Raw genomic sequence first — 27,515 nt, 5'->3', positions numbered from 1 at the left:
GCCACCTGCCAGGACCTGCTTCCGGAAGCATCCGCGGCCTGGGCCTGGTTCTCTTAGCCGCAGGGAGGGAGCGAAGTCTGCCTTGGGTGTGAGTTGGAATTGGGTAATTGGGGCCGCTCCACCCTGAGCAGAGCCAGCTCTGCCCCGGGGGCAGTAAAAAGATAAAGCTCAGATAGCCTGAATCAATATTTCCCCACGGTGGCCCGTGGAGACCCCACAGCTGTGTTCCTGATAACCCGCAAGGCCCCACCCACCCTTCGCCCCTCCCAGGCCCTCCCCGCACTCTGACAGCCTTGCTGGGCCATATATGGCCCGGACCCCTGCCCCAGTCGCTCTCCCACACCACCCTCCGGCCACCATGGGGCTTCCGCTAGCCCGACTGGTGGCCCTCTGCTTGGCGCTGACCTGGGCCAAGGGCACGGAGTCCCGGAGAGGTGAGAGCGGTGTGGGCGGGAAGGGCCGGCAGCCCAGAGCCCTCGTCCTAGCGGGGTAGGGCGAGGTTCTCTTCGTCCGCCCGGGCTTCGGGTGGATGCCCGGGCCAGGCATCCTGCAGCCCCCACGTTGCTGACTTTGGGTGGAGGGAAGGAAGGCTGACTTGGGTTCCTACCATCCTTTTGAAGGTGATCGCCCGGCCAGAGTGTGTCCGGAGACAGTCCCCGGGGGACACACCGGGCTGGGCTGCTGTCTGGGGGTGTGCGGGAGGCAGGGGCCGGCCAGGGGGGCCAGGCGGGGAAGGCCCCCCTCCCGGGTATCAGGGGCTTTGGACGTTCAAGGGCAAGATGGCCCTTCTGCAGAGAGGGCTGTTTGGACAGAGAAGACACTGGGATAGTAGGAGGGGCCGTCTCCATCCCAGCTGGGCCGCTGGGGAGAAAGCCAGGCAGGGGGCCTGGCGCCCTGTTGACAAGCAGGACGGGGCTCCCTCTGAGGGCTCCGCACCGTCTTGCTGCTGGACGAGGGTCAGCTACAGCGGTGGAGGGTGCTGCACGGGGCACGGATGGACGGAGTGTGGCAGGGGCCGGGAGGGGGGCACTCTGGGCCAGGCTGACAGGGTGCCTGGAGCCCCCAGTCCCCGCTCAGCACACGGCCGCGTCCCCGCAGGGGTTGGGTGGGGCCTCGGGGGAGCCAGGTGCCCTTTAAGGGGGCAAGGCCTGGTGGGCGGGATGACCAAGGCCCAGCCCCTGCAGGGGACCTCCACCGAGGCCCTGAGCTTTGGCCGGGCGCCTCCAGAGGGTCCCTGGCGGCCAGGGCTGCTCACGCCTCCCCCTGCTGCTCCCCCAGAAGGCAGAACCCGGAACCACGGCCACAGCGTGTGCAGCACCTGGGGCGACTCCCACTACAAGACCTTCGACGGCGATGTCTTCCGCTTCCCCGGCCTGTGCGACTACAACTTCGCCTCCGACTGCCGGGACGCCTACAAGGAGTTCGCTGTGCACCTGAAACGGGGCCCCGGCCGCAGTGGGGGCCACCCCCAGATCGAGTACATCCTGCTGACCGTCAAGGACGACACCATTTACCTCACCCCGCAGCTCGCTGTGGTGAACGGGGCCATGTGAGTGGGTCAGGCAGGGTCCCCTTCCAGGTCCTAGTGACGTGGCCGCCCGGTCCCAAGAGCACGGGCGAACCCGGCCAGGCCCCCAGCGCCCCATCCCCAAGCTCAGCGCACCCCGCACCCCCAGCCCTTCCGGCCCCTGTGAGCCCCTGTATCTGACACACGGCTAAGGAGAATGCTGGGGCGTGAGTCCAGGTCACTGATTCATTCAACAAACACTGATGAGCCCCTACCAGGAAGCCCCCTGGGTGAGGGACTAGGGGGAGATCAAGGGCTTTCTTCACCCTGTGGGTCTCCTACAGCCCCCGTGCTGGGTGCCCACCAGGCTCTGGGCGTGGCCTGCCTGGTGTGGGTGGCCCAAGCTTGGGGTACAGGAGCTGGGCGGGGCGGCCAGCCCGCTCTGTTCCCCCGTTGTCTCTGGAACCATGGGGCTCTGAGGGCATTCCTGTCCAGCGGGTTCCCTACGTGCAGGGTTCATCCTTTCCCTGAGGCCTGGGGGACTTTTGTTTCCCTGCAGAGGCTGCAGCCCAGAGGACCCCGGGCTGAGGGTGGGGGAGGGTACGGGGCCCAGAGGCAGTTTGGGTGGGCACGGGCCCGCCCTGGGCGATGGGGTGGGCAGGGGAAGCCCCCACCAGGGTGCAGCCTGGCCCTCCATCCATCCTCCCGGGGGGCCTGCCCAGAACAGAGCCCGTGGAGGGGGTGTGGCTCTGCCCGGGACCAGGTGCCCAGGGGGCGGGCAGCGCCCAACCTCAGCCCCCGGCTGGGCGGGTGCTGTGTGGCCTGGTCTGACCCGTGCCCCCTGCAGGGTCAGCACCCCGCACTACAGCTCCGGGCTGCTCATCGAGAAGAGTGACGCCTACACCAAGGTCTACTCCCGCGCCGGCCTCGCGCTCATGTGGGACCGGGAGGACTCGCTCATGGTGCGTGGGGCCCGAGTCACAGGCGGGGACGGCCCCTCCTCGGGCCGGAGGGACCCCAGGGGACACAAGGCGGGGTCAGGGAGGCGTGGCTGGAGCACCGTGTGGCCTTGGTGCTGGTAGAGAGGCTGGCGGCAGGGGGGCTAGTTTGCCACCCAGTGGGTGGTCCCTCCAGACTGGGGTGGGGGCCGGCCCTGTCCCTCCCCAAACCCCTTCTGATTCCTCCGCGAGGACGGGACACCCCTGGCTGACCCTAGCTGTCCACCGCAGCTGATACTCTTTGAAGAAGGTTCTGAGGCCAGCCCGGCCCTGGGGGTTGGGGGGCTCGCCCTGGCTGCCTGGGACCCGGTGGTCCTGCTGCGCCATGACCTGCTCCCCTTCCCCCGACCCCCGACAGCTGGAGCTGGACAGTAAGTTCCAGAACCACACGTGTGGCCTCTGCGGGGACTACAACGGCCTGCAGACCTACTCTGAGTTCCTCTCCGATGGTGAGGGCCTGCTGGGGGCTTGTTGCGCGGGGTGTGGGTAGGCTCCCGGGTGCCCCGGCTGAAGGGCTGTGCCCCGCAGGCGTGGTCTTCAGCCCCATCGAGTTTGGGAACCTGCAGAAGATCAACAAGCCCGAGGTGGTGTGTGAAGACCCGGAGGAGGTGCCGGCCTCCGAGTCCTGCTCTGAGCACGTGAGTCGCTGGCCGGGGACCCAGACCCCGGGGAGGAGCCGTTCCCGGGGAGGAGCCCGTGGGGGCGGTGCCCCCGCCTCTCCCCTGAGAGCCCAGCATCTGCAGGCCTCCTTGGCTGCTTGGGGGGCCGCCACCCGTGAGCAGCGTGGAGGGGAGGGGGGCGCGAGCAGCCCCCCCCGTCACCCGTCTCCCCCCCCACCCCCCCGCCAGCGCGCCGAGTGCGAGAGCCTGCTGACGGGCACGGCCTTCGAGGACTGCCAGGGCCTGGTGCCGCTGCAGCCATACGTGCAGGCCTGCGTGCAGGACCGCTGCCAGTGCGCGCAGGGCGGCTCCTGCGTCTGCAGCACCGTCGCCGAGTTCTCCCGCCAGTGCTCCCATGCCGGCGGGCGGCCCGGGAACTGGAGGACAGCCACGCTCTGCGGTAAGCACCCAGCCTCCGGCCCGGGGTCCGGGGCCAGGGCCCTCGGGGCCGGAGGGGTCGATCCCCGGGGAGTGCCGTGCCCTGGACCGGAGCCACGTGTGTGCCGACCCAGCGGCGTCCGTCCTGGGCAGGGTGGGAGGCAGGCACAGACCCTTGGGGGTGCCCCCGCCTCCCTGCTCCGCCCCTCGGGTAGGTGGGTGCTCAGGGGCCAGCCTTCGCCTTTGTAGCTAAGAGCTGCCCCGGGAACATGGTGTACCTGGAGAGTGGCTCGCCCTGCGTGGACACCTGCTCGCACCTGGAGGTCAGCAGCCTGTGTGAGGAGCACCTGCATGGACGGCTGTTTCTGCCCGGAAGGTGAGAGCCAGGACGCCTGCGGGGCGGCCGGGCGGAGGGCCCCGCACGAGCGCCACGCGGCCTGAGCGCGGTGGGTGTGCGGGCTCGCCGCCCGGGCCTCGGTTCTCAGCTGCGCTGAGGGGACGGTGACGGCACGGTGACCCCCACGGAGATCAGGGGACAAGGCCCAGGTAGAGGGGACAGAGGTGCTGGAGACCCTCACCAAAGGGACGCACACTGCGTCCTCAGGGAGTCGGATGGAGGGCCGCCTTACGCGTTACCCCCGGAGGACAGGCTCTGAGCCCCGAGGCAGGGCCCTGAGCAGCGCTGTTTGGGAGCCACAGCTGTCCCCCAGGGACCAGGGGTGCCTGCGGGCGGGAGGGCCGCCTGGCAGCCGCGCCTCAGAAATTCTGGCACTTCCCGAGGCTGGCCCCCGGCTGCAGTCCTGGGAACAGGAGGCCCTCCGGGGTGATGCTGGCGCTTCTCGGGGCCGGCTGAGTGTGAACATCACGCCCACCTGTCCCAGGCACTGTGTACGACGACATCGCGGGCGGCGGCTGCATCCCCGTGAGCCAGTGCTACTGTAAACTTCACGGGCGCCTGTACAAGCCCGGAGAGCAGATCACCAGCCACTGCGAGCAGTGGTGGGTCCTGGCGTGGGAGCTGGGGGTCCCCGTGTTGGGGCTGGGGTCCCGGTGGGGACCTGGTGTGTCCTGGGTAGGGGATGGGTGTCCCAGGGTGGGAGCTGGGGGTCCCTGAGTCAGGGCTGGGGTCCCTGAGTCAGGGCTGTGGTGCAGGTGGTAGCTGGGGGTCCCTGAGTCAGGGCTGGGTACAGGTAGGAGCTGGGAGTCCTGGGGTTGGGGCTGGGGTCCCAGGGTGAAATCTGATGGGTCCTGGGGCTGGGGCTGGGGTCCCAGGGTGAAATCTGATGGTTCCTGGGGCTGGGGCTGGGTGTCCCAGTGTGGGAGCTGAGGGTCCCTGGGTTCGGGCTGTGGTTCAGGTGTAGCTGGGAGTCCTGGGGTTGGGGCTGGTGCTGAGGTGGGGGCTGGGGGTCCCTAAGTCAGGGCTGGGGCTCAGGTGGGGGCTGGGAGTCCTGTGGTCGGGGCTGGTGTTTTGGGGCAGGAGCTGGTTTGTCCTGGGGTCCTGGGGTTGGGCTGGGGTCCCAGGGTGAAAGCTGATGGGTTCTCGGGTTGGGGATGGGGGTCCCAGAATGGCAGCTGGGGGTCCCGGGGTCTGGTCTGTGGTCCTGGGGCAGGAGATGGGGTTCCTTGGGCTGGGGCTGGGGCTGGGAGTCCCATGATGGGAGCTCGTGGGTCCTGGGTTTGAGGCCTGGGTCCTGGGTTTGGGGCTGCGGTCCCAGGTTGGGAGCTGGTGGGTCCTGGGGCTGGGACTGGGGGTCCCAGGGAGGGAGCTGGTGGGTGCTGGGGCTGAGGCTTGGGTCCTGGGGTGAGAGCTGATGGGTCCTGGGGTCGGGAACGGGGGTCTCGGCAGACAGGAGTGGCAGACGAGCCTGACCCTGGCCCCGCTGCCCCACAGTGAATGCGACGCTGGTCGCTGGGTGTGCACTGACCTGCAGTGTCCCGGGACCTGTGCCCTGGAGGGCGGCGCCCACATCAGCACGTTCGACGGCAGGAAGTACACCTTCCACGGGGACTGTTACTATGTGCTGACCAAGGTGGGCTGCCGCTCAGGCAGGCTTGCGGAGGGGAGCTCGAGACCCCCGCCCTCTCCCGCCCCCCAGGCCCTGTGCGGCTGCAACGCCCTCTGCCCTCCCCGCAGGACGCCCACAACGACTCCTACGCCGTCCTGGGCGAGCTGACGTCCTGCGGCTCCACTGACAAGCAGACCTGCCTGAAGACGGTGGTGCTGCTGGCCGACAGCAAGAAGAACGTGAGTGCCCCGTCCCCTGCCGTCCCCGCGGCCCCGGGGTCCCCAGGGCCCTGCTCAGTCCCCCTCGGTCCCCTTGGCCTTGTCCACAGGTGGTGGCCTTCAAGTCGGACGGCAGCGTCCTGCTGAACGAGCTGCAGGTGAACCTGCCCCACGTGACGGGTGAGTCCTGCTCCAGGCGCGCCTCCCCTGGTGCGGGTGGGGGTGGGGGGAGGGCAGCACCCGCACCCCGGCCCCGGCCCCTCACCGCCCGTGCCTTGCAGCCAGCTTCTCCATCTTCCAACCGTCCTCCCACCACCTGCTGGTGAGCACGGCCTTCGGCCTCAGACTGCAGGTGCAGCTGCTGCCGGTCATGCAGCTCTTCCTGACGCTGGACCCGGCCGCCCAGGGGCACGTGCAGGGTGAGTGGCCCCGCCCGGCCCCCCCGGGGGAGGCTGCCCAGGCGCCTGCCCCCTAACCCCCCCCACCCCCGCCTACCCCTGAGCCTTCCCAACCCTATCCTGGCCCCTCAGGCCTCTGCGGGAACTTCAACGGCCTTGAGGGTGACGACTTCCAGACGGCGGGCGGGCTGGTGGAGGCCACGGGCGCCGGCTTCGCCAACACCTGGAAGGCCCAGTCCAGCTGCCAGGACAAGGTGGACTGGCTGGACGACCCCTGCTCCCTCAGCATCGAGAGCGGTGAGGCTCGGCCCGAGGCACACGGGGTTCGCGGGTGGACATGGCATGTGGGTGGGGTGTGGGGGTGACACTGTCCACTCCGCTCGGCCAGACCGTCCACCTGCTGCTTCTGCCTTGCGGCTGGTTTACCGTGGCCCACCATGGCATTCCGCCAAGTGACATGGCAGAGGGGCCGCGCCTGCTAGTCACTGGGTGGTGGTCCCCATCGAGCGACTCGCTGGGAGTCTCAGACGCCCTTCTTCCCACCTCATCCGGGGAGGTGGGGAGGGGCGAGGGGAGGGAGCCCCAGCCTTCCCAGGCGGTGCCGTCCTGTGCCGGCTGCCCTAGAGGGAAGGGCCTCGGTTCCGGCCACAGAGGGGACGGTGTCTGCTCTTGCCCGGGGGACTGGGCAACTGGGCCTAGGGGATGAGGTGGAGGGACCACCCCCCTGAGGATCTGAACCCCACCTGCAGCCAACTATGCTGAGCACTGGTGCTCCCTGTTGAAGAAGACAGAGGCCCCGTTCGGCAGGTGCCACTCTGCCGTGGACCCGGCCGAATATTACAAGGTGGGTGGGCCCGGCCGTGCACCCCCACCTGCCCGATTCGTGCCAGTGCGGCGTGCCCCGTGCCCCGTGCCCTGTGCCCCTTGCCGAGCCCAGCCCTCTGTGGCTGTGTGTGCGCGCGAGTGTGTGTTTACAGGTGTGTGATGTGGGTCCGGGCGTCTGCAGGGTGTGTGCGGGTGGTGTGCACACACGGGGTGTGCGAGGCTCGCACGGCTCCACCTGTCCTCACTGCCCTGCCTGGTTCTGCCGCCCAGAGGTGCAAATACGACACGTGCAACTGCCAGAACTCAGAGGACTGCATGTGTGCCTGCCCTGTCCTCCTACGCCCACGCCTGTGCCGCCAAGGGCGTCCTGCTGTGGGGCTGGCGGGAGGGCGTCTGCAGTGAGTGCCGTCCCCTGCGGGGTGTCCTGGGACGCGAGGCGGGCCTTCTCTGGGCGCTGGTGGTTGGGGTGGGGCGGCGGCCCAGTGTCCTCCTCCAGGGCTCTGCGGGAAACCGGCCCTCAGGCACTCTGCTTGCGGGGAGGGCCCTGGAGCTGTGGCCAGGATGCCTTAGCCCAGAAGGGGAGGTGGGTGGGGTGGGGGCACCTGTGTGGCCAAGGTGGTCCCGGGCCGACTGCCCTTTGGGCCCCTTGTCTGGGCGGGTGTCCTGGACGGAGTAGGGGCTCAGGGACAGCCGTTGGGGACGGGGTGTGGGGGCCGTCCTCCTGCCCCTCACGCCGGCCCTCCCCTCCGCAGACAAGGACGTGGGCTCCTGCCCCACCTCCCAGCTCTTCTTGTACAACCTGACCACCTGCCAGCGGACCTGCCGCTCGCTCTCAGAATCTGACACCCGCTGCCTCAAGGGCTTCCTGCCCGTGGACGGCTGCGGCTGCCCGGACCAAGCCTTCCTGGACGAGAAGGGCCGCTGCGTGCCCCTGGCCAAGTGCTCCTGCTACCACCACGGCCTCTACCTGGAGGCGGGGGAGGTGGTCCTGAGACAGGAGGAGCGATGGTGGGTGGCCTGGGCCGGGGGAGGCGGAGGGTGGGTAGGGTAGGGGGCTGGCGGGGGCCAGCCCTGCTTGGGGAGCCTGCCTCCCTGCCCAACACCACAGAGCCCTTGGGCCCGCCCCCGAAAGGGCCGACCTCACCTGCACCTTCCCTCGCAGCGTTTGCCAGAACGGGAGGCTGCTCTGCAAGCAGGTCCGGTTGATCTACCAGAGTAAGTGGGCGCTGCCCCGCGAATCGCCTCCCACCACCCAGGCAGCCCCTCCCCCCTCATTTGCCAGCCGAGCTCCCCACCCAGCTTCAGCTCAAGTAAGGTGGCCCCTCCTTCCTGCAGACTGTATGGCTCCAAAGATCCACGTGGACTGCAACAACCTGACCGCGCTGGCCATCCGGAACCCCAGAGCCGCCAGCTGCCAGACGCTGGCCGCCGGCTCAGTGCGTGCTGGGGAGCGGCGTGGTGGAGTGGGGTGCGGGAGGCTCACGTCCGGGCCCTGCGGCTCCAGACCTCTGGACACACGGGCCTCACTGGCCCTCCCCATCCCTGCGGGGAGATGGCTGCCTGTGGGTCTCCACGGAGCCTGCTGGGGGCCAGGGGCCAGTGTGGGGGCCCCTGGCAGGCGGTTCTCAGCTGTCTCCCAGCCAGGTGGTGAGCTTGAGGGGCGGGGCTCCGGAGGCTGGACCAAGGAGAGAGATCAAGGATTAGAGAATCCGGGTGGGGAACGCGACCAGGTGCGTGCAGGTCAGAGAGGGGCGGCCGTGTAATCCCTGAACCCCACTGTCCCACTGCCCCCAGTACCAGACGGAGTGCATCAGCGGCTGCGTGTGCCCCGAGGGGCTGCTTGATGACGGGCAGGGTGGCTGTGTGGTGGAGGAGCAGTGCCCTTGTGTGCACAACAGTGACGTGTACCCCCCCGGGGCCAAGATCAGGGTGGACTGCAACACCTGGTGAGTGCGCAGACCCCGGCCCTGCAGCCGGGCCTCCTCCAGGGGGCCGGTGGTGGTCTGCAGGCCGCCCGCCAGCTGGCTGGCTGGGTCCTAGCCCGACGGGGGCTGGGATAGCGAGGCCTCGTAGGCGGGGTTCGCCATCCGATGGGGGGCTTTCGCCCGGTACCAGGCCCCGCGCAGCCCCTCCAGGCCCCTCTCCCACTGTCCTCAGCACCTGCCAGAAAGGGCGCTGGGCGTGCACCCAGTCCGTGTGCCACGGCACGTGTGCCGTCTACGGGAACGGCCACTACATCACCTTCGACGGGAAGTATTATGACTTTGACGGACACTGCTCCTACGTGGCCGTCCAGGTGAGGCGGAGAGTGCGGCCAGGGCCTGCCTCCGCTCCGTGGTCCCTGCTGTCCTGACTCTGAGCTGGTCCCGGCCCAGCAAGGGGGCTCCGAGGGGAGGGGGTCAGGGGTGGGAGTGAGCCCCTCCCTGGCCCTCGGGTTCCAGGACCCTCCTGCGGGTTGGAGGGGGCTGTGGGGGCACAGGGAAGGCGGGGCGTGTGTGGGGGCTGGCTGAGGCCCCCCTCAACGTGGGAGGGGCTGAGGCTCGTCCAGGCCCAGCTGGGGTGGGGTGCCGGGCCCCCCGCGGCCGGGCCGGCCTGGCTCAGGTGCCCCTGGGCCCCCAGGACTACTGTGGCCAGAACTCCTCGCTGGGCTCCTTCAGCATCGTCACCGAGAACGTGCCCTGCGGCACCACGGGCGTCACTTGCTCGAAGGCCATCAAGATCTTCCTGGGGGTGAGTGCTGCCTGCCCCTGACTGAGGACGCTGGCTCCCGGGGGGCCTTCCCGCCTGGCCGGTGACCGGGCTTTCCTCTGTGCACAGAGGACGGAGCTGAAGCTGGAGGACAGACACTGCACAGTGATCCCGCTGGACGTGGGCCACCACGTGGCCTACACCACGCGGGAGGTGGGCCAGTACCTGGTGGTGGAGGCCAGCACTGGCGTCATCGTCATCTGGGACAAGAGGACCACCATCTTCATCAAGCTGGCTCCCTCCTACAAGGTGAGCCGCCGCCCTGCCCGCCCCGCCTCCCCCCGCCTGCCTGCCCCCGGGGGCCCTCCCTTCCTCGGGTCCCTCCCTTCCTGGGGCCCCTGGCCAAGCCCCGGCCGGCTGGTCTCTGCAGGGCATCGTGTGCGGCTTGTGCGGGAACTTCGACCAGCGGTCCAGCAACGACTTCACCACGCGGGACCGCATGGTGGTGGAGAGCGAGCTGGACTTCGGGAACAGCTGGAAGGAGGCCTCCACCTGCCCGGACGTGAGCAGCACCCCCGAGCCGTGCACCCTGAACTGGCACCGCCGCTCCTGGGCTGAGAAGCAGTGCAGCATCATCAAGAGCTGGGTCTTCAGGAACTGCCACAGCAAGGTGGGCGGGGAGTGGGCGTGGCCTGGTGAGGTGTGGTCCTGTGGAGTAGGCGTGGCCTGGCGGGGTGTGGGCGGTAGTAGGCGTGGCCTGGTGGCACAAAGGCTAGTGCAGTAGGCGTGGCCTGGTCGGGTGTGGGCGAGTGTAGGAGTGGCCTGGTGAGGCCTGGTCGGGTGGAGTGAGCGTGGCCGGGTATGTGTGGGCAAGTGGATGCCTGACCTGGTGGTGTGTGGGCGTGGTCTGGTAACGGTGGGTGTGCAGGGGGCGTGGCCACGGGCCCTGACAAATCGCTGCGGGGCACCTTTCCTCCAGCTTCTGCTCTAGCGGCTGTGTCTCCCGGACACACATCCCGAGGTGCTGCCCTCTCTCCAGCACCCATGGCTGGAGCCCCAGGCTCCTGTGCCTTCCCGGGAGGGAGAAAGCTCACAATCCCCGAAGGCCCAGTCGGCCCTCAGCTGCAGGCGTCGGTGCAGGGGCGGGTCGGCCAGCCCTCTCGGCCTCTCCCGCCAGTCCCACTGGAGCCCTGGGGGACTAGCGCTGGGCGAGCGTGCCCCGGCCCAGGAACCTCGGGGTCCTGAGCTCCTCGGGCGGGCAGTATAGAGCCGGGCCCCACGGAGGCTGTTCCCTCAGGTGGACCCCAAGCCCTTCTACGAGGCCTGCGTCCACGACTCGTGCTCCTGCGACACCGGCGGGGACTGTGAGTGCTTCTGCTCCGCCGTGGCCTCCTACGCCCAGGAGTGCACCAAGGAGGGGGCCTGCGTGACCTGGAGGACGCCGGAGCTGTGCCGTGAGTGCCTACCCGTCCTGGGTGTGGGCGCCAGCGGGCGGGCTGGGGGCTGCTGCACCGGGCGGGGCAGCGCCTGTGGGGGATGGGGTGTATGTGGGCCCCTCCGTCCCTGCCCCCTCCCGAGGATGCAAGCGCCTGTGGGCCCCCTGGGCCACCTGCGGGTCGCCCTCACCGGCCTCCGGGCTCGCTGAGGCTGACCCCAGCCCTGCCCCCCAGCCGTCTTCTGTGACTACTACAACCCCCCGCACGAGTGTGAGTGGCACTACGAGCCGTGCGGGAACCGCAGCTTCGAGACCTGCAGGAGCCTCAGCGGCATCCACTCCAACATCTCCGTGTCCTACCTGGAGGGTGAGGGGCCTCCCGGGGAGGCGGGGTCGGCGGCGTCTGGGGACGCCCGGGGTCACCCCGACACAGGCTGTGTGGGGGCCGGGGACCCCGAGCTGCAGGCTGAGCCAGGCTCACCCAGCTGCAGAGTCTGTTCATCAGACGGTGGCCTTGGAGCCTGAGCTGAGACTGCCCTCGAGGCGAGAGGCAGAAAAGAAGCGCTACCTCAGCGCGTGTGGTCAGGAGGGGAGGTGTGTGGGGGGGCAGAGCAGGAGGAGGGCGCAGCATTTTAGGTGGTGGGCTGGGGAGGCCTGTGCAGGGCCTTTGAGCTGAGGACTAGCTGAGCACTAGGGTCATGCAGGAGTGAGCCAGCAGAGGACCTGGGGAGGAAGCATCCTACCCCTGGGAGGTGCCCGGCCTGCCCCCTTCCTCGGGATGGGCAGGGCCTGGCTGTCCATCAGCAGGGGGGCGGGGCCTGGGTGTCCATCAGCGGGTGGGCGGGGCTTGGCTGTCCATCAGCGGGTGGGCGGGGCCGGCTGGCAATTTGGCTGGCCAAGTGGCAGTGTCAGGACCCCAGAGGAGGGAGCCAGGCCCCTGCCTTTCCAGGCCCTGGCCTTCCCAGAGGAACATCCTGGAAGGGTGGACCGGCCAGGCTGAGGAAGACCGCGGGTCTGGTGGACAGGGGGTCCTCTGTGGTGGTCTAAGTACAGCCCTGTGCCCACCAGGCTGCTACCCCCAGTGCCCCAAGAACAGGCCCATCTATGACGAGGACCTGAAGAAGTGTGTCAGAGGGGACGAATGCGGCTGCTACATCGAGGACACTCGCTACCGACCGGGAGTGTCCGTGCCCACGGAGAAGCCCTGCCAGTCTTGGTACGTAAGCTCACATCGCAGGGGGTCTGGGGGAGGGCAGTGCACACGCACACCTGCATCTGCATACGCGCACACACACTGGCACACGATGTTCACGGTCACACGTGGACACGGGGCTACACACAAGCACACGCGGCGCACGTGCTGACCTGTGGGTGCGCAGGTGCATGTCTGCACACAGGAACCGGGGGGCGGGACACAGCCCCCTTCTCGGGGAGAGCCGTGCCTCGTGCTTTCTCACCCCCTCACCTCCTGCACACTCCGTGGGAACCCAGATGGGGGCTCCTGGAGCGGGCCTTTGGTCAGGGCTGTGCCCTGGGGCTTTGGGCCAGACACGGGGCTTGGGCAGGGAAGGCCGAGGCTGGCTGGGAGGGGCCAGCTTTTCCCGAGCCTGCAGCTTTTGCACTTGCTTTCCAGTGAGTGTACCAAGTCCTCGAAAGTTGTCTGCCGGCTGGAAGAAGGTGAGTTGCCCTCTGCCTTGAAGCACTGGGCGCGGCTGCCCAGGAGAGCCCACAGGTTGCCCTTGGACTCTCTGGCCGGGCCCAGGTGGGCTCAGTCTCCCTCCCCTCCCTCCTCCCTTCTGCCGCACCCCTGTCCCACCTCCTCCTGCCCGTCCTCCCCTCCCCCTCCCTGTGGATTCCCTGGGGCCCTCCCAGCTCAGATGTGCCTCTGATTTGCAGCACCCCTTAGGAATGACCTGACAGTTTGTGTTTCTCCTGCCAGGGAGACAATGCCCCTTCTGGGACCCAGCTTCTGTGTCCTGCTGGGGAGCTCTTAGGGCTCTGGGAACAGAGTCCCAATGGGCGCAGGTCTGCTGGTGGATGGAGGTGGGGGAAACCCAGTCTTCCGCCTACTGGGACAGACCAAGGGGGTCTTGTGATTCTGTCTCGTGTCTGATGTGCTGACCTTGGCCTCCCCCAGGGAAGATTCTCATGTATATCGAGAACATCTCTGACTGCTACTGGGAGTTGTGTGGCCCGAATGGGACAGTGGTGAAGAAGAGGACCACCTGCCTGTCCACCACGCCACCCTCATCCACCTCAATATCTACCACCACCCCTGTCACCACCAGCACCACCACCATCACCCCTGGCACCACCACCCCCTCCACCACCTCCACCACAGGTAAGACCCTGAGTCCATCCACCCCTTACCTCCTGGGGCTCCTGCCTCCCCTGAGCCCAGCAGGGTCAGCCCTTCTAGGCCGCCCCCATCTCTGCTCATGGTGGGATGGTCAACTCAGGGAATGTCCTCTGGCACCCCCCAGCCTCACGACCCCATCCCCGAGCCCACACCCCAGTGAAGGCGACATTTCCCCAGACCGGCAAGAAACCATCCCTAGGGTCAGAGGAAGCAGACAGATGCCCTTAGGTCCCTCTGCGTTTGCTCGGGCTGAAATCGTAGCTACCGCTGAACGCAGCCACCAGGGCACGAGAGACCCGGAGAACAGAACTTGTAAAATGGAAAGACTTTAAGTATCTCCAAGTGTATCATGACATCCACTCCCCCTCCCCCTCCCCCGTGTGACTGCTGTGTCACCTTCCTCTTCAGCGCTTCTGAGTAAGTCAGACTGGCGGCACTTCTGACGGGGCGAGGCGCCCCAGATGTGGGCGGGGCCGGCCGGACACCAGTTAGTGGACCAGAGATGGTGTAGTTTGGTGACTTGATCCCTGACTACCTGAGCCCAGGGACACATGCAGGGCACTGTGACCAGCTCTGCGGGAAACACTGCTGGCGGAGAGTGACGACCGAGCCCCTGCCGGCGCGCTTCCTCACTGGACAGGGTGGACCTTTCCTTATTTCTTTGTTTGGTGTAAGATGTGAGGGAGCCAGTGAAAGGCACTGGGCCAGGGCTCTGAGGCCCGGGTCAGTCACTGGTGTGGCACCCAGGCCTGCTTCCCACTAGGCCTCAGGCGTTCACTTGCAAAAGGAGGATGGGCGTTTAGGTCTAAGTTGTAACCTCTCTGAGCCTACGCTGGGTTTGAAACAATGACGGTGACAGCCGGTCGTGGGGGTGTCAGAGTTCCCCAAGTCCACTGACCTCCTGAAAGGTGTCTCCCCAGGCCTGGATAACCACCTCGCAACTTGCTTTCTCAGGGTTGTGCTGCTGGTCGGACTGGATCAACGGGCATCACCCCAGTGGCAGCAGTGATGATGGAGACTGGGAGACATTTGACCACGTCTGCACGGCCCCCCAGGACATCGAGTGCCAGTCGGCCACGGAGCCCCACCTCAGCTGGGAAGAGCTTGGCCAGGAGGCACAGTGCAATGTCTCCTTTGGGTTCAGTTGCAAGAATGAAGACCAGTTTGGAAAGGGACCTTTTGCAGTCTGCTATGACTACGAGATCCGAGTCTATTGCTGCGAGAAAATGGACTGGTGTGCACCCACCCCGACTACCACCACGGTGCCAACGAGCAGCCCTACAGTTACTACAGTGGTGCCCAGCACCGAATCAAGCACCCTAACCCCCACCATTACAACATCCACACCTACAACAGAACCAACCAGCACCCTGACAACCACCCAGCAGACCAAAACCACGACACAAACCACCACCTCAACAGAGCCCCAAACTTCAACCTCCACCACCACGGAGACCACAACCACCAGCACGACCACCACCACGGAGACCACAACCACCAGCACGACCACCACCACGGAGACCACAACCCCCAGCACGACCACCAGCACGGAGACCACAACCCCCAGCACAACCACCAGCACGGAGACCACAACCCCCAGCACGACCACCACCACGGAGACCACAACCCAAAGCACAACCACCACCGCAGAGTCCACAACTCCAACACCAACCAGCAGCACCACCTCCACAGGGACTCCTACTCCAACGCCCACCACCACCTCCACAGTTACCCCAACTCCAACACTCACCACCTCAACAAAGCCTCCAACTTCAACATCCAACACCACGGAGACCACAACCCCCAGCACAACCACCACGGCAGAGTCCACAGCTCCAACACCCACCAGCAGCACCACCTCCACAGGGACTCCTACCCCGACACCCACCACCATCCCCACAGTGACCCCAACCCCAACACTCACCACGTCAACAGAGCCTCCAACTTCGACATCCACCACCACGGAGACCACAACCCCCAGCACAACCACCAGCACGGAGACCACAACCCCCAGCACGACCACCAGCACGGAGACCACAACCCCCAGCACAACCACCAGCACGGAGACCACAACCCCCAGCACGACCACCACCACGGAGACCACAACCCAAAGCACAACCACCACTGCAGAGTCCACAACTCCAACACCAACCAGCAGCACCACCTCCACAGGGACTCCTACTCCAACGCCCACCACCACCTCCACAGTTACCCCAACCCCAACACTCACCACCTCAACAAAGCCTCCAACTTCAACATCCAACACCACGGAGACCACAACCCCCAGCACAACCACCACCACGGAGTCCACAACTCCAACACCCACTATCAGCACCACCTCCACAGGGACTCCTACTCCGACACCAACCACCACCCCTAGAGTGACTCCAACCCCAACACTCACCACCTCAACAGAGCATCTAACTTCGACCTCCACCACCACGGAGACCACAACCCCCAGCACAACCACCACCACGGAGACCACAACTACAACACCCACCATCAGCACCGCCTCCACAGGGACTCCTACTCCGACACCCACCACCACCTCCACAGTGACCCAAAACCAAACACTCACCACCTCAACAGAGCCTCCAACTTCGACCTCCACCACCACGGAGACCACAACCCCCACCACAACCACCACCACGGAGTCCACAAGTCCAACACCCACCATCAGCACCACCTCCACAGGGACTCCTACCCCGACACCCACCACCATCCCCACAGTGACCCCAACCCCAACACTCACCACGTCAACAGAGCCTCCAACTTCGACATCCACCACCACGGAGACCACAACCCCCAGCACAACCACCAGCACGGAGACCACAACCCCCAGCACGACCACCAGCACGGAGACCACAACCCCCAGCACAACCACCAGCACGGAGACCACAACCCCCAGCACGACCACCACCACGGAGACCACAACCCAAAGCACAACCACCACTGCAGAGTCCACAACTCCAACACCAACCAGCAGCACCACCTCCACAGGGACTCCTACTCCAACGCCCACCACCACCTCCACAGTTACCCCAACCCCAACACTCACCACCTCAACAAAGCCTCCAACTTCAACATCCAACACCACGGAGACCACAACCCCCAGCACAACCACCACCACGGAGTCCACAACTCCAACACCCACCATCAGCACCACCTCCACAGGGACTCCTACTCCGACACCAACCACCACCCCTAGAGTGACTCCAACCCCAACACTCACCACCTCAACAGAGCATCTAACTTCGACCTCCACCACCACGGAGACCACAACCCCCAGCACAACCACCACCACGGAGACCACAACTACAACACCCACCATCAGCACCGCCTCCACAGGGACTCCTACTCCGACACCCACCACCACCTCCACAGTGACCCAAAACCAAACACTCACCACCTCAACAGAGCCTCCAACTTCGACCTCCACCACCACGGAGACCACAACCCCCACCACAACCACCACCACGGAGTCCACAAGTCCAACACCCACCATCAGCACCACCTCCACAGGGACTCCTACCCCGACACCCACCACCACCTCCACAGTGACCCCAACCCCAACACTCACCACCACAACAGAGCCTCCAACTTCGACCTCCACCACCACGGAGACCACAACCCCCACCACAACCACCACCACGGAGTCCACAACTCCAACACCCACCATCAGCACCACCTCCACAGGGACTCCTACTCCAACAGCCACCACAAGCTCCACAGTGACCTCAACCCCAACACTCACCACCACAACAGAGCCTCCAACTTCGACCTCCACCACCACGGAGACCACAACCCCCAGCACAACCGCCACCACGGAGTCCACAACCCCATCGACCATCATCAGCACCAACTCCACAGGGACTCCTACTCCGGCACCCAACACCACCTCCACACTGACCCCAACCCCAACACTCACCACCTCAACAGAGCCTCCAACTTCAACCTCCACCAGCACTGGGACCACAACCCCCAGCACAGCCATGATCATGGAGTCCACAACTGCATCGACCATCTTAGGCACCACCTCTACAGGGACTCCTACTCCGACATCCACCACCACCTCCACAGTGACCGCAAGCTCAACACTCACCACCACAACAGAGCCTCCAACTTCGAAGTCCACCACCACGGAGACCACAACCCCCACCACAACCACCACCACGGAGTCCACAACTCCTACACCCACCATCAGCACCACCTCCACAGGGACTGCTACTCTGAAACCCACCACCACCTCCACAGTGACCCCAACCCCAACACTCACCACCACAACAGAGCCTCCAAGTTCGACCTCCACCACCACGGAGACCACAACCCCCAGCACAAGCACAAGCACGGAGACCACAACCCCCAGCACGACCACCACCATGGAGACCACAACCCCCAGCACGACCACCACCACGGAGACCACAACCCCCAGCACGATCACCACCACGGAGACCACAACCCCAAGCACGACCACCAACACGGGGACCACAACCCCCAGCACGACCATCAGCACGGAGACCACAACCCCCAGCACTACCATCACTACGGAGACCACAACCCCCAGCACGACCACCAGCACTGAGACCACAACCCCCAGCACGACCACCAACACGGAGACCACAACCCCCAGCACGACCACCACCACGGAGACCACAACCCCCAGCACGACCACCACCACGGAGACCACAACCCCCAGCACTACCACCACCACGGAGACCACAACCCCCAGCACGACCACCAGCACGGAGACCACAACCCCCGGCACGACCACCAGCACGGAGACCACCACCGCCAGGAAAAGCACCAGCACGGAGACCACAACCCCCAGCACGACCACCACCACGGAGACCACAACCCCCAGCACGACCACCACCACGGAGACAACAACCCCCAGCACGACAACCAACACGGGGACCACAACCCCCAGCACGACCAGCAGCACGGAGACCACAACCCCAACACCCACCAGCAGCACCACCTCCACAGGGACTCCTACTCCGACACCCACCAACACCTCCACAGTGACCCCATCCCCAACACTCACCACCTCAACAGAGCCTCCAAGTTCGACCTCCAACAGCACAGAGACCACAACCCACAGCACGACCACCACCACAGAGACCACAACCCCCAGCACTACCACCACCACGGAGACCACAACCCCCAGCACAACCACCACCACGGAGACCACAACCCCCAGCACGACCACCAACACGGGGACCACAACCCCCAGCACGACCACCACCACGGAGACCACAACCCCCAGCACTACCATCACTACGGAGACCACAACCCCCAGCACAACCACCACCACGGAGACCACAACCCCCAGCACGACCACCACCACAGAGACCACAACCCCCAGCACTACCACCACCACGGAGACCACAACCCCCAGCACAACCACCACCACGGAGACCACAACCCCCAGCACGACCACCAACACGGGGACCACAACCCCCAGCACGACCACCACCACGGAGACCACAACCCCCAGCACTACCATCACTACGGAGACCACAACCCCCAGCACAACCACCACCACGGAGACCACAACCCCCAGCACGACCACCACCACGGTGACCACAACCCCCAGCACAACCACCACCACGGAGACCACAACCCCAACACTCACCACCTCAACAGAGCCTCCAACTTCGACCTCCACCAGCACCGGGACCACAACTCCCAACACAGCCACTACCACGGTGTCCACAACTCCAACACCCACCATCAGCACCACCTCTATAGCGACCCCAACCCCAACATTCACCACTTCAACAGAGCCTACAACTCCAACCTCCACCACCACCGAGACCACCACCCAAAGCACCGCCACCAACACCACGGAGACCGCAACCCCAAGCACCACCACCACCACGGCCCTGTCATCCACAGCCTCAAGCGTGTCAACCACAACCCAGCCTACCGGGTGCCTGGACTTCAACCCTCCCAGGAAGGTCCGTGCGTTCTTCGCAGCTTTCTCCCCAAGCACCGGGCGCGTGCACCCACCACCTGGGCTTGCAAAGCCCCAGGCGCTGCCTTTCTGCTGGTCACACAGGGCACCCTGCCCCCTGTGCCTTGCACCCTCTGCAGTCAGGGCACAGGGTCTGCCGGAGCCCTCCCGCGTCCCCACCACGTCCCCCTTGCCGTGGGGAGGTGCTGGCGGCCCTCCTCTGGGGCCGGGCTGCAGACTGGGCCCGGCTGACCCTGTGCCTGGGCGGCCCGCAGGAGAACGAGACCTGGTGGCTGTGTAACTGCACGATGGCCGTCTGCAAGCACGACAGCACCGTGGAGCTGGTGGAGGTGGAGTGCGACCCCCCCCCGATGCCCACCTGCTCCAACGGCCTCACGCCCGTGCGCGTCAAGGACCCGGACGGGTGCTGCTGGCACTGGGAGTGCGACTGTAAGCCCCTCCCCGCCGGCTCCCTTCTGTGTGTGTGCTGGTGGGTGGGGTGCAGTCCACAGGTGGGACAGGCTGGCTCTGATGGCTGAGGGCCGGGCACACGTCTGGAGGGACTTGAGTCGCCTCCAGCTTACTCCCCTCCTCAGGCAGGGGTCCGGGAGAGGGAGGGGTTTGCCTGGTGGGGCGCGGCCACCTAGAGGGGCTGCGGCCTGGGGCAGCTGGAGTTGGGAGTGAAGGCAGCCCTGCCCTTCAGAGGGGATGCACTCGTGGGGCACAGATGCCCCACGCACCCCGGGCAGCAGGCTTTGGGGCCTTCCTCAGTTTCCACTTGCTCTTCCCCCTTGTGCCTTGTCCCCTGACTGTGTCCTGTCCCCGCCCCCGGGGCTGGGCGCCGGCCCACCTCGGCCGCTCCGCAGGCTACTGCACCGGCTGGGGGGACCCGCACTATGTCACCTTCGACGGGCTGTACTACAGCCACCAGGGTGCGTGCACGTACGTGCTGGTGGAGGAGGCCGTGCCCACCGTGGACGGCTTTGGTGTCTACGTCGACAACTACCACTGCGACCCCCGCGACCGGGTGTCCTGCCCCCGCACGCTCATCGTGCGCCACGAGACGCAGGAGGTGCGGCTCGAGACCGTGCAGATGGCGCCCATGACGGTGCAGGTAGGTGGATGGCGGGATCTGTCGTCCGAATGGGGCGGGCTGGTAGGGCCGGTGTCAGCTCCCTCGCTGGGGGGGGGGCCTTGCCCTAGGGCTGCGCGGGGGCAGCGCTAGGTGGACATGTCAGCTCTCCTCACAGGCCCTCCAGGGCATTGAGGGACCCCGTGACCCCCCACCACTGCTCCTGCCAGGCACCCTGGGCACAAGTCTGTGTGGCAGAAGCCCCCTCCCCAAGGACAGGGGCTCTGTGCGCCCCACGTGGAGTTGTCATTTCCCATGGCATGGGGAGCCCTGCCCCCTGCATGGGGTCCCTCAAGTCTCCCAGGGCTGAGAGGACAGCGCCCTGGCTACCTGGCCCCTGGGACTAGTCAGGACGAGGAATCCAGCCCAATGAGGTGGGAAGGAAGAGGGAAGGCAGGAGGGGCGCGGGCACAGTGTGAGGGTGGGGGGACCCGGGTGCTTTCCAAAGGCACCGCGCGCTCCGGTCAGACCCACGAGGCTCCCGCCGGCCCTCCCTGACCCGGTGTGTCGGCCACAGGTGCAGGTGAACAGGCAGGCCGTGGCGCTGCCCTACAAGAAGTACGGGCTGCAGGTGTACGAGTCGGGCATCAACCTCGTGGTGGCCATCCCCGAGCTGGGCGCCCTCGTCTCCTACAACGGCCTCGCCTTCTCCATCCGGCTGCCCTACCGCCTGTTCGGGAACAACACAAAGGGCCAGTGTGGTGAGCCCTTGACCTCGGCCCCCGTGCCCTGCGCTGGGGAGGGCGGCTGGGCAGAGGCTGTCTGTGGGCCCCGCCAGCCCCACTGTGGTTCTCTGCTCTGCTCAGGGTCCCCACAGCCATCCTCCCGGGTTTGGGCCCGGCGGGAAACCAGCAGGAGTGCAGTCTAGCCTGTGCCCTGGGCCCTGGGCAGCTGGGCACCAGGGGACCTGGGCGGGAGGAGGGGCGGGGTCTCAGCGGCTTGCTGGGTCTGCTGGACGGACTGGGCGGGCCCGGGTCACATGGGGACCTTCTCCCCCACCCAGGCACGTGCACCAACACCACCGTGGACGACTGCGTGCTGCCCAGCGGGGAGGTCGTCGACAACTGTGAGGTGGCGGCTGACCAGTGGGCGGTGAACGACCCCTCCAAGCCGCAATGTCCCCACACCAGCTTCACCACCCAGCGCCCGGCCACCTCGCCATCTGCGGGCAGCACTGCCGGGAGCAAGGCCTGCGCGTCTCCTCTCTGCGAGCTCATCAAGGACAGGTGACCCTGACCCCCGGCCGGCTGCCGCCTCGGCCACTCGTGGGCTGCAGGCTCCCCGAGCGCAGCCTCTCCGCTCTGTGACCCCACCTCATGGGCAGAGAGGAGGTGGCAGGGGCCAAGTGTGGGGCTGGGAAGGCAGAAGGTGTCAGGGCACCACGAGCAGGTGCCGGTTCACAGAGGGGCCCAGTACTCCGGCTCCAGGTTTCCACAGGGCCGAGTGGCCTTGTTTGACATCCGTGTGCCCTTTGCAACCCCACGAACCTCACCTGCCTCCTGGATCGTGCAGGGGCCTCTGAGCTTGCAGCCTGGGGTAGACCAGTTGACGGGGCAGAGCAGCATCGGGTACCTATAAAGGGAGGCAGATGTGGGCTTAGACCGACAAGGGGTGCTCCCAGAGCTGGCCTCATAGAGCGAGCGCCTGGCCCCCGGGGGTGTGCGTCATGGGGCTGGGAGGCCCCCGCAGTGTTGCGGGAGGGGGCATCTTGGCACCCAGCGAACATGGAGATGCGGGACTTCCATCTCCGGAAGCCAGATTGCCCGAGGCCTCGTCCTCGGGCCACAGTGAGGGCCCCCCTCCCACAGGGCCTGCCCGGCTCCCTCTGCTTCCACCGTCAGCTGGCTTGCGTCTGTCTGGTTGGATGCAACCTGAGCTCGGCTCCAGGAGGGCAGCCCGGGCGGAGGTGGGGGTCAGGGGGAGTGTGGGAGAGGCGGGGCCCCATGCAGACCCTGACAGGCCCCACCCCACAGCCTGTTCGCACAGTGCCACGCCCTGGTGCCCCCGCAGCACTACTACGACGCCTGCGTGTTCGACAGCTGCTTGGTGACCGACTCGGGCCTGGAGTGTGCCAGCGTGCAGACCTACGCCGCCCTGTGTGCCCAGGAGGGCATCTGTGTCGACTGGCGGAACCACACCCGCGGGGCCTGCCGTGAGTGCCCGCCTGCCCCGCCCGCCCCGCCCAGGCTGGGGTCCTGCAGGCCAGGGGGCTCTCTGGGCTCTGCCTGAAGCCAGACTGGGGTGGAGCGGCCTGGCACACACAGATACCAGCTTTGCTGAGCACAGCTGGGCTGGGGACGGCATGGGGGTCTGGGGCGGGCAGCACCGGGCACATGGCCACCCTCAGCCTGGGTGGGAGGATGGGGTCCTTCGTGGCAGGGGCTGGGCAGGACAGTCACTTGCGGGGCGGACCCAGGCTGTTCCCTCTGACTCTGGCCCCTCGGACGCCTGCCTTCTCCCGCAGCGGTGAAGTGCCCGGCTCATCGGGAGTACCGGGCCTGTGGTCCCGCAGAAGAGCCCACCTGTCAGTCCAGGTGAGGCGCCCGTGGAGGCGCCGAGAGGGCAGCCTCTCCCCTCTGGTGGTGCTTCTGGGTGGCCCCGTCTGGGTCTGGGGGTCCGGCCTGTCCCCAGCGCCCATCTCATCGCGCCCTCCTGCCCCCAGCCCTTCCCAGGAGAACAGCACCCAGCTGGTGGAAGGCTGCTTCTGTCCCGAGGGCACGGTGAACTTTGCCCCTGGCTTCGACGTCTGCGTGGACTCGTGCGGTAGGCTGCCCCCCGGTGCCCCCCGCCCCCGCTGAGGCTGAGCCCTGCCCGTGCCGCACCAGGGCTGTGCTCACAGCGGCTGCTGCCTCTCCTTCCTAGGCTGCGTGGGGCCCGACAACGTGCCCAGAGAGGTAAGCCAACCCCTGGGTGCCGGGGCCGCCTTCTGCCACAAAGGCCGAATTTTGGGGTGTAGGAAGGGCTGGACATGAGAGGCGGGGACCCTCAAAGACTGAGTCCTGAGTCGTTTAAGTCCCGGACAGCTGGGCTAGGAGGGGTAGCCACCCCCGCACGCCTCCCCGGTCCACCCAGCCCCGCGTCCACCCCCCGCTCCGCGCCTCCGCCCTCTTGTCCTTTGTTGGTGTGCACACCTGCGGAGGCGGCGTCTTGGCCACTGCAGCGCTGTGCGCGTCCCCTGCACGCGGCTGATTCTTGAGCTCTAGTCTGCTCGAGCCCCGCAGGCACACGTGGTTTCTGCCGGGTGCCAGCTGTGTAGGGGGATGGTGGTGAGCAGGTCAAGGTTGTGGTCTCAGTGACCTGCCCTGAGGGGAGCCCCTGTCCTGGCCCAGAACCTGCCCTGAGGGCTTGAGGTGGCAGGTGCCTAGGCAGGGAGGCGGTGGGAGGGGGACGGGGAGTTGGGGCGAGGGGGGGGTGGGGGTGCGGGGGGAGGGGGCGCAGGGGTGGGGAGGGGGCGCGGGGAGGGCACAGGCTTCCCGCAGGCAGCTCGGTGGGCTTCCAGGCGTGGTGCCTTCTCTCCCGGGGACCCCAGACCAGCTGCACGGAGGCCGAGGCCCGGGGCCAGGTGGGCCGGCGCCCCCTCCCTCCCCGCTCACCCCTTCCTCCCTGCAGTTTGGGGAGCACTTCCAGTTTGACTGCAAGGACTGCATCTGCCTGGAGGGGGGCAGCGGCATCAGCTGTCAGCCCAGGGCGTGCAGCCAGGACCCCCGCCCCGAGTGCGGGGAGGACGGCACCTACCTGGTCACCGAGGTGGACCCCGCCGACCCCTGCTGCAGCATCACCTCCTGCAGTAAGGCAACCCTGGGGGCAGGGAGTGGACTGGGCCGCGGGCCGTCCCCTCCTGGGCCCCCAGAGTCCCCGAGCGTGTCCGCACTACATGGTTTCACCTCCTGGCTGAGCCGGGAGCCCTGACTTTGGGGCCCGTTGGAGGCCGGGGCCACAGGGCGCGTCCCCGGGACAGTAGGGCTTGAGGAGGCCGTGTGCCCAGGGCTGGAGGGGGTCCTGCTGCAGGGCCCGGCTTGGGGGCTCGGCCTGGAGGAGCCGTGCTCACCGGTGCGTCTCCGCCGCTCTTCAGAGTGCAACGCCAGCCTGTGCAGGGAGAAGCCCCTGCTGTGCCCGCTGGGGTTTGAAGTGAAGAGAGAGATGGTCCCCGGGAGATGCTGCCCCTTGCACTCGTGTGGTAGGTGTGCTGGGGCCAGGGAAGCCGAGCAGTGGGCGCCGGCTCCCTCCCCGGGGCTGGGCGGTGCTGGGAGTTTGGGTTGGGGGGAGGGGCTCCCACCTGGGGGCTCAGATTCCTCATGGTGGACACAGCCACCCTGCCCCTCGCGTGTCCACCGGCTGTGCGTCCGCCGCCGGGTCAGGACGACAGTCTGACCCTCGCCCCGTTGTTCTTTGTCCCAAGTGCCCAAGGGCGTGTGTGTCGTGGAGAACGCTGAGTACCAGGTGAGCCCTGGCTGGCTGCAAGGCGAGGGCGGGGTGCAGATGGGGCTTGGGAGTGGGGTCTCAGCAGGCTCTCGGGTGGCCGGGGGCCCGGGAGGGGCCTGCTCCGGGGGCTCTGTGGTGTGCCTGCACCAGGGTGCCCAGCCCTCTCCCGGCAATGGCGGGCCGGCGTCTGTCCGGGAGGAGGGTGAAAGGTGCCACGGCGGCCCCCCTCACCCACCTTTCCCTGTGCCCCAAGCCCGGTTCTCCAGTCTATTCCTCCAAGTGCCAGAACTGCGTGTGCACCACCAGCAGGGACAGCGCCACGCAGCTCAACACCATCTCCTGCAGCCACGTGCCCTGCAACACCTCCTGCAACCCCGTAAGCACCCCTGCCCCGGCCGAGTGTGCTGCCGCCCACGGTCGGTCCCTCGGAGCCCTTCTCTCTCGACGCCAACCGTCCCGTGGGTGTCCTGCAGGGCTTCGAGCTGGTGGACGTCCCCGGGGAGTGCTGCAAGAAGTGTCAGCAGACGCACTGCATCATCGAGCAGCCCAGCGACCAGCACCTCGTTCTGAAGGTGCGCTCGCCCCTCCTGCCCCAGGGCGAGGCTGGCCCTCCCGGCACCGCCCGGCTGTCCGGTGCCCTGTCTCTCCTCGGGACAGCGGTCCTAGGGCTTTGCCCTCCGCCCACTGGGTTATCCAGGGTGACCTTGTCTCGAGATCCGTAACTGAGTCACGTCTGCAAGGCACCTTTTCCAAATAAGGTCATCCTGTGCAGGTTGTGGGGGTTAGAATGTGGACACGTGGGTGGACTACAGGTGGTGGCTGTCCGTGCGTCCCTCCAGGGCGTCACCTGCCCTGGTGGTTCTGGGCCTGTGGGCTGGACCTCCTGTCCCAGAAGCCGCACTTGGCAGGGTGGTCGGGGAGCTGCCAGGTGTCGGGGTGGTGCTCCCGCCAGCCTCACCCAGCCTCTCTCTGCCCCACAGCCCGGTGACATGAAGAATGACCCCCTGGACAACTGTACCCTCTTCAGCTGCGTGAAGTTACACAACCAGCTCATCTCGTCCGTCTCCAAGATCACCTGCCCCGACTTTGATCCCAGCACCTGCCTCCCGGTGAGCCGGCCGGTCTCTGCAGGAGCGTGGGGCCTCGATCTTCCCGGAGGGCTGGGTTGCAGCTGCCCTGGGAGGCTCTGCTCTGGGCCCCTTCTGCAGGAGCTGGCCCCTCCCCATCCCCGTCGCAAGAAGGGGGTCTCACTGTTGGGGGACCTGGGGGTCTCAACTCATTCCCCTCCCCTCCAGGGCTCCATCAGTCTCATGTCCAATGGCTGCTGTAGGAAGTGTGAGTACAGGCCAGGGGGCGGCGCTCCCGGGTCAGGGGTTGGGCTGGGCAGGGGGCTCCCTGGGCCCCCTTGAGGCACAAGGGGATGGTACTCCGGGGGCTCCGTCCCCTCTGTGACACTCTGGCTGGACGCTGAGTTTGAGGTCATCACCTGGGGCGCCCAGGAAGCCTGAATCCCTTCCCAGGGAGGAACAGGACAGAACCCAGCTTGCTTCAGGGCAGGGAGGTGGGGCGCTTGGGGAGGGCAGAGGAAGTGGCCAGGGAGAGCCCAGGGCTCCTGGAAGGTGGAGCCCCCGCCCTGAGCCTCGGCCCCTCCCCTGCAGGCATCCCTCGCAATGAGAGTGGGTCCCCTGCTCCATGGTCTCCGTCATCAGGGAGATTTCCCACAACGGCTGCACCAAGTTGGTCAGCATGAACGATTGCTCCGGGTCCTGCGGGACCTTTGCCATGTGAGTCCCGCGTGGCGAGTGGCCCTGAGGGGCCGCGGAGGGGAGGCAGCAGCCGCCCGAGCAGGAGCAGGCAGTGGCCCCTCACTGCGGCCTTCCTTCCCCCAGGTACTCAGCCCAGGCCCAGGCCCTGGACCACAGATGCTCCTGCTGCAAGGAGCAGCGCACCAGCCAGCGGCAGGTGGCGCTGCAGTGCCCGGGCGGTGGCACCCTCAGCCACACCTACACCCACATTGAGAGCTGTGGGTGCCAGGACACCACGTGCGAGCTCCTGTCCCCCCGGGACAGGGCCCGGCGCTCCATCCCCAGGGTGCTGGCCCCAGGGAGGAGGTGAGCGGGGAGGGCCGGAGCCCCGCCCCTCCACCCCTCCGCCCCTCAGCAGTCTTGCGCATTCCCCTCCGGCTGACCATGTGAGCTTCCTGCCCCCTAAGCTGACTTTCTCTCTGTGGCTATTTATTTTCCGAGTCTTTGCTCAGTCCTTTGCTTTGCAGAATAAACCTGGTCAGAGATGCCGTGTGGTGGTGCTTCCGTGGGTGCTGAGGGGCTGGGTGGCTGCTTCCTGGGGGGCGAGTGGGGCTCGGTCAGCAGGCTCTGCACACGGCATCTGGGGGACACCATGCACATGTGGCTGGCCTGGCCTTGGGAAACCTCGTGTACAAAATGCCACCTCCAGGGACCACCATCTCTGGGTCTCCCCTGGAAGGCTGCCCCCTGCCCTGTCCTGCTCTTGGCACGTGTGATGTCCTGGTCGGG

General features: G+C 66.8%; 1 protein-coding gene across 1 annotated transcript; it reads left to right on the top strand.

Annotated features, from left to right (window-relative positions):
* Positions 1 to 353: 353 nt before the first annotated feature.
* Positions 354 to 27,271, top strand: MUC2 (mucin 2, oligomeric mucus/gel-forming). The gene is given in 52 exon segments (XM_032490526.1): positions 354 to 434; positions 1,279 to 1,549; positions 2,355 to 2,469; positions 2,864 to 2,954; positions 3,034 to 3,143; positions 3,354 to 3,564; positions 3,792 to 3,892; positions 3,894 to 3,918; positions 4,424 to 4,541; positions 5,434 to 5,572; positions 5,677 to 5,787; positions 5,877 to 5,946; positions 6,048 to 6,185; positions 6,297 to 6,461; positions 6,914 to 7,008; positions 7,260 to 7,313; positions 7,315 to 7,387; positions 7,742 to 7,997; positions 8,152 to 8,204; positions 8,325 to 8,425; positions 8,784 to 8,935; positions 9,147 to 9,285; positions 9,609 to 9,719; positions 9,807 to 9,986; positions 10,108 to 10,347; positions 10,975 to 11,131; positions 11,348 to 11,479; positions 12,181 to 12,328; positions 12,746 to 12,789; positions 13,250 to 13,399; positions 14,426 to 14,705; positions 15,200 to 15,484; positions 15,585 to 18,710; positions 18,969 to 19,431; positions 19,703 to 19,877; positions 20,294 to 20,541; positions 21,077 to 21,260; positions 21,563 to 21,785; positions 22,533 to 22,711; positions 23,024 to 23,093; positions 23,222 to 23,322; positions 23,422 to 23,453; positions 24,169 to 24,346; positions 24,632 to 24,736; positions 24,959 to 24,999; positions 25,235 to 25,357; positions 25,455 to 25,553; positions 25,962 to 26,090; positions 26,277 to 26,316; positions 26,640 to 26,657; positions 26,660 to 26,765; positions 26,871 to 27,271. Coding segments are annotated over 52 exon segments (10,257 nt in total). The 5' UTR covers positions 354 to 358; the 3' UTR covers positions 27,097 to 27,271.
* Positions 27,272 to 27,515: the final 244 nt, after the last annotated feature.

Source organism: Camelus ferus, chromosome 10, assembly GCF_009834535.1.
Source record: "Camelus ferus isolate YT-003-E chromosome 10, BCGSAC_Cfer_1.0, whole genome shotgun sequence".
Taxonomy (NCBI): Eukaryota; Metazoa; Chordata; class Mammalia; order Artiodactyla; family Camelidae; genus Camelus; species Camelus ferus.
This window is presented reverse-complemented; position numbering and strand designations above follow the sequence as displayed.